Source organism: Enhydra lutris, unplaced genomic scaffold, assembly GCF_002288905.1.
Source record: "Enhydra lutris kenyoni isolate GAN:26980312 unplaced genomic scaffold, ASM228890v2 scaffoldscaffold2603, whole genome shotgun sequence".
Lineage (NCBI taxonomy): Eukaryota > Metazoa > Chordata > Mammalia > Carnivora > Mustelidae > Enhydra > Enhydra lutris.
In genome coordinates this window covers 1-3,162 of record NW_019156687.1, presented here as the reverse complement: position 1 = coordinate 3,162, position 3,162 = coordinate 1, and the positions used below count along the sequence as shown (strand labels likewise).

The window sequence follows — 3,162 nt, the reverse complement described above, 5'->3', positions numbered from 1 at the left end:
ACACACACACACACACACACACACACACACATACTTTCTCTAATTTTATCATAATGAACTCCCTTTTAACATGATCATCATTTCCTCATTTCACTCAGCTGGAAGTTACAACTGTTTTCCCAGGCACCGTATTTCAGATTTGAACATATGTTAATTTTAGTTTGTGAAGACTCTTTTCTAGAAAATAAATTTTCCCTTTCCATGCTTAATAAATGGTATTCTTGAATTGTTAATGTCTTTGAAAACAAAGGATATATAATGAAAAAATAAGCATATTTTCAACCAATGGTAATTATTAGAATTGCCTTCATCTTTTTGTAAGAATAACTGAGATTAACCCAAAGCAGTCATTCCTCAGCTCTGACTAACAAATGTTCCACCTGTGAAAATGTTCAACTCTTGCAAGAACTTCCATTTCCTCTTCAGTAAAACACATTTTATCTTGGGTATAGCCTGCTGCAGGGTATACATTGATGGCAGAGCCATCTTTCTTGGAAACAGCCATTCTGTGGAGTTTCCTAGGTCCAGGGACCTCAGATTCAGACTTTGTGCAGTGACCCTTGTCATGGAGATGAGACAGAAAGTCATTTTTCACTGTCCGTGGAAACTGAGCCTGAAAAGAAATTCTATGTTATAGGATACAGGATTAGAGATCTGGAAAGTCACATGAGGAAAGGACACTGAACTCAGAACCCACAAACTGGTAGGCTCTCAAACTCAGACAGTAGACTGGGCTTTTCATCCCATTCTTCTATCTGCACTATCTATCTGAGGTGCTAGAGCTCACCGATATCCCCTAGTCCTTGCTCTTTTCCACAAAAATTGTGACACTATTGATCATACCCAAAACACAATAAATTTCTCTTCTTCCTCAACAATTACTATCATACTTTCCAGTGTTTCTTGTAACAGGCATCAGTTCATTAGAATCAAAACGCCAAAATACCTCTCTGAACTCTCTTCCCAATACTATAACCTTTACTCTCTTCCCCAGAAAGCTGCTTTATTCCTTTTATAGCACTTATCTGTCTAAATGTATCTTAATTTATTCTTTTTATTATTATTATATCTTTTAGAATGCAAGCACTCTTAGAGCAAGACAGTGGTCTACAATTCTGCTATGGTATCTTCAGTGTGTAGGACAGTTCCCTTACAAAAACATTCAAAACTATTTGTCAAACAAATGGCTTAAATCAATTTCTTCAAACTCAGTGTATGCAAACAAATATACATATACTTCCAGCCAAATGCACATGATACGATATGACATTTTTCCTCTAGCTTATCGTTCCCTTAGTTGTTCATGTGTCACCTGAGTCTGCTTCTAATTTCTCATTAATCCTGGAAACTCTCTCTCCCATGCCATTTATCCATCCATTCAGCTCTCAGACCACACCTCATCTCCCTTGGGCTTCGTCACAACCTCCTGAATAGGTGTCCTCCCTCCTCCTCTTTCCCCTCCAACTCCATTTTAGACTCAGTGTTTTTTCCAGTACACAGTTCCAAAACACTGTAATTTCTGTTTGGTTGTTAATACTGAAGCATGAGGGATACAAGAAATAAGTAGAGAAGACATTACCTCTGATGCATGATGAGAAGTAATTCTTGTGTTATATCAAGAAAGAGCCCCCAGGTTCATGAAATATATTGTCAGCCCAATTTTCAAGAGAGGTCATAACACCTCAAAAAAAGGAGTAATTCTCAAGCAAGAACACAGAGATTTGTTAGAAGCAAAGAACCATTTTTATTGAGAATGAGTTTTTTGTCCAACTGTGAGATGTTAAGATCCCTGGGACAGTCCCAGCACAGAATCCAGATTAAGGGAACAAAGACCAATATTTGGGAAATAGATGATACCACACAGCCTAGAGCCTCAAGATCCCATCCTCACAAACATTCACTGGGGGTCAAAGCCTCTGTCAAGCATTCAATTTTCTGGATGTAGAATACTTGGGGTATGGATTCTTGCTTCAGCTCTTGCTTTGGTGGTGTCATTTCAGAAGCAAATGGGGCTTGGAGAGTGATGGTCTAGCAGCAAGAAGAACAACATCTTCTGTAGCAAAATGGCCGGTAGCCACAGCAGCCAGAGCCAGAACCATATCCACAGCCACAGCAGGAGCCTTTTCCACAACCCCATCCTGAGCCATAGCCACAGCCACAGCCCCATCCTGAACCATAGCCACAGCCACAGCCTGAATCATAGCCGTAGCCACAACGGGAGCCATAACCACAGCCACATCCTGAGCCGTAGCCACAGCCACATCCTGAGCCATAGCCACAGCCACAGCCCGAGCCATAGCCACAGCCATAGCCTGAGCCATAGCCATAGCCACAGCCACAACAGGAGCCATAGCCACAGCCATAGCCTGAGCCATAGCCACAGCCATAGCCGCAGCCGCAGCCATAGCCACAGGAGTTCCCGTAGTTACAACACATGATGTCAGGAGAAGAGGATTCAGGTGGGTTGCAAGTGGATGTGTGGTGAAGTATGGCCCCTACTACACTTGGACCCTTATATACTGCCAGTAATTGATAGAACATGCCATTCACCCCTGACTTACCCAACTAGTATGTACGCAACTTTGATGTGACAGTCACTGTCGAGAATCTTAATGTCTGAGGAAAAGTGAGCTCATTAATTGAATCTCCTTTTTTATTTAGGGAGCAGAATTTTAATTTGTTCTGCTAAAAATTGTCTCAGTAAAATCATGTGTTCTACATACCACTGATACCCAACTTCACAAGCTCCTATCATTTAATATACTTTATATAACAAGATTTGGGAGAATTAAGAAAATTATGTCCTTCTTGATTACTCCTATTTCCTAAAATATTTACCTCTACCCCTAAGGGAGGAAATAACTCCCATCTCCTTTCTGGAATCACTGAAACTTTTTGTGAACTTCTCAAACCCAGATACTTACTGCAGAAACCTTCTGGCTTCTTGTGAGAGAAACCAGGGAGATGCTGGTGTCAGAGCACAGGGCAGCCCCCAATAACATCATAACAACTGATATAAAATATCAATAATGCTGAGATTAGAAACCTTGGTGTATAGCTTCACAATGATAAATTACCTTCTCTCTTTACTGTTGTCTAATTCCAAATATTTCCTTTCTTCTCAACTGAACCAAACATCTAACCTTTCCATCACTTCACGTG

The 3,162-nt window shown here is 40.6% G+C and overlaps 1 protein-coding gene across 1 annotated transcript; it reads right to left on the bottom strand.

Annotated features, from left to right (window-relative positions):
* Window positions 1-2,028: 2,028 nt before the first annotated feature.
* On the bottom strand, window positions 2,029-2,436 carry LOC111140530 (keratin-associated protein 6-2-like). Its single transcript, XM_022492756.1, has one exon. It carries the CDS (start codon window positions 2,434-2,436, stop codon window positions 2,029-2,031), a length of 408 nt encoding a protein of 135 aa, XP_022348464.1.
* Between the last annotated feature and the right edge of the window lie 726 nt (window positions 2,437-3,162).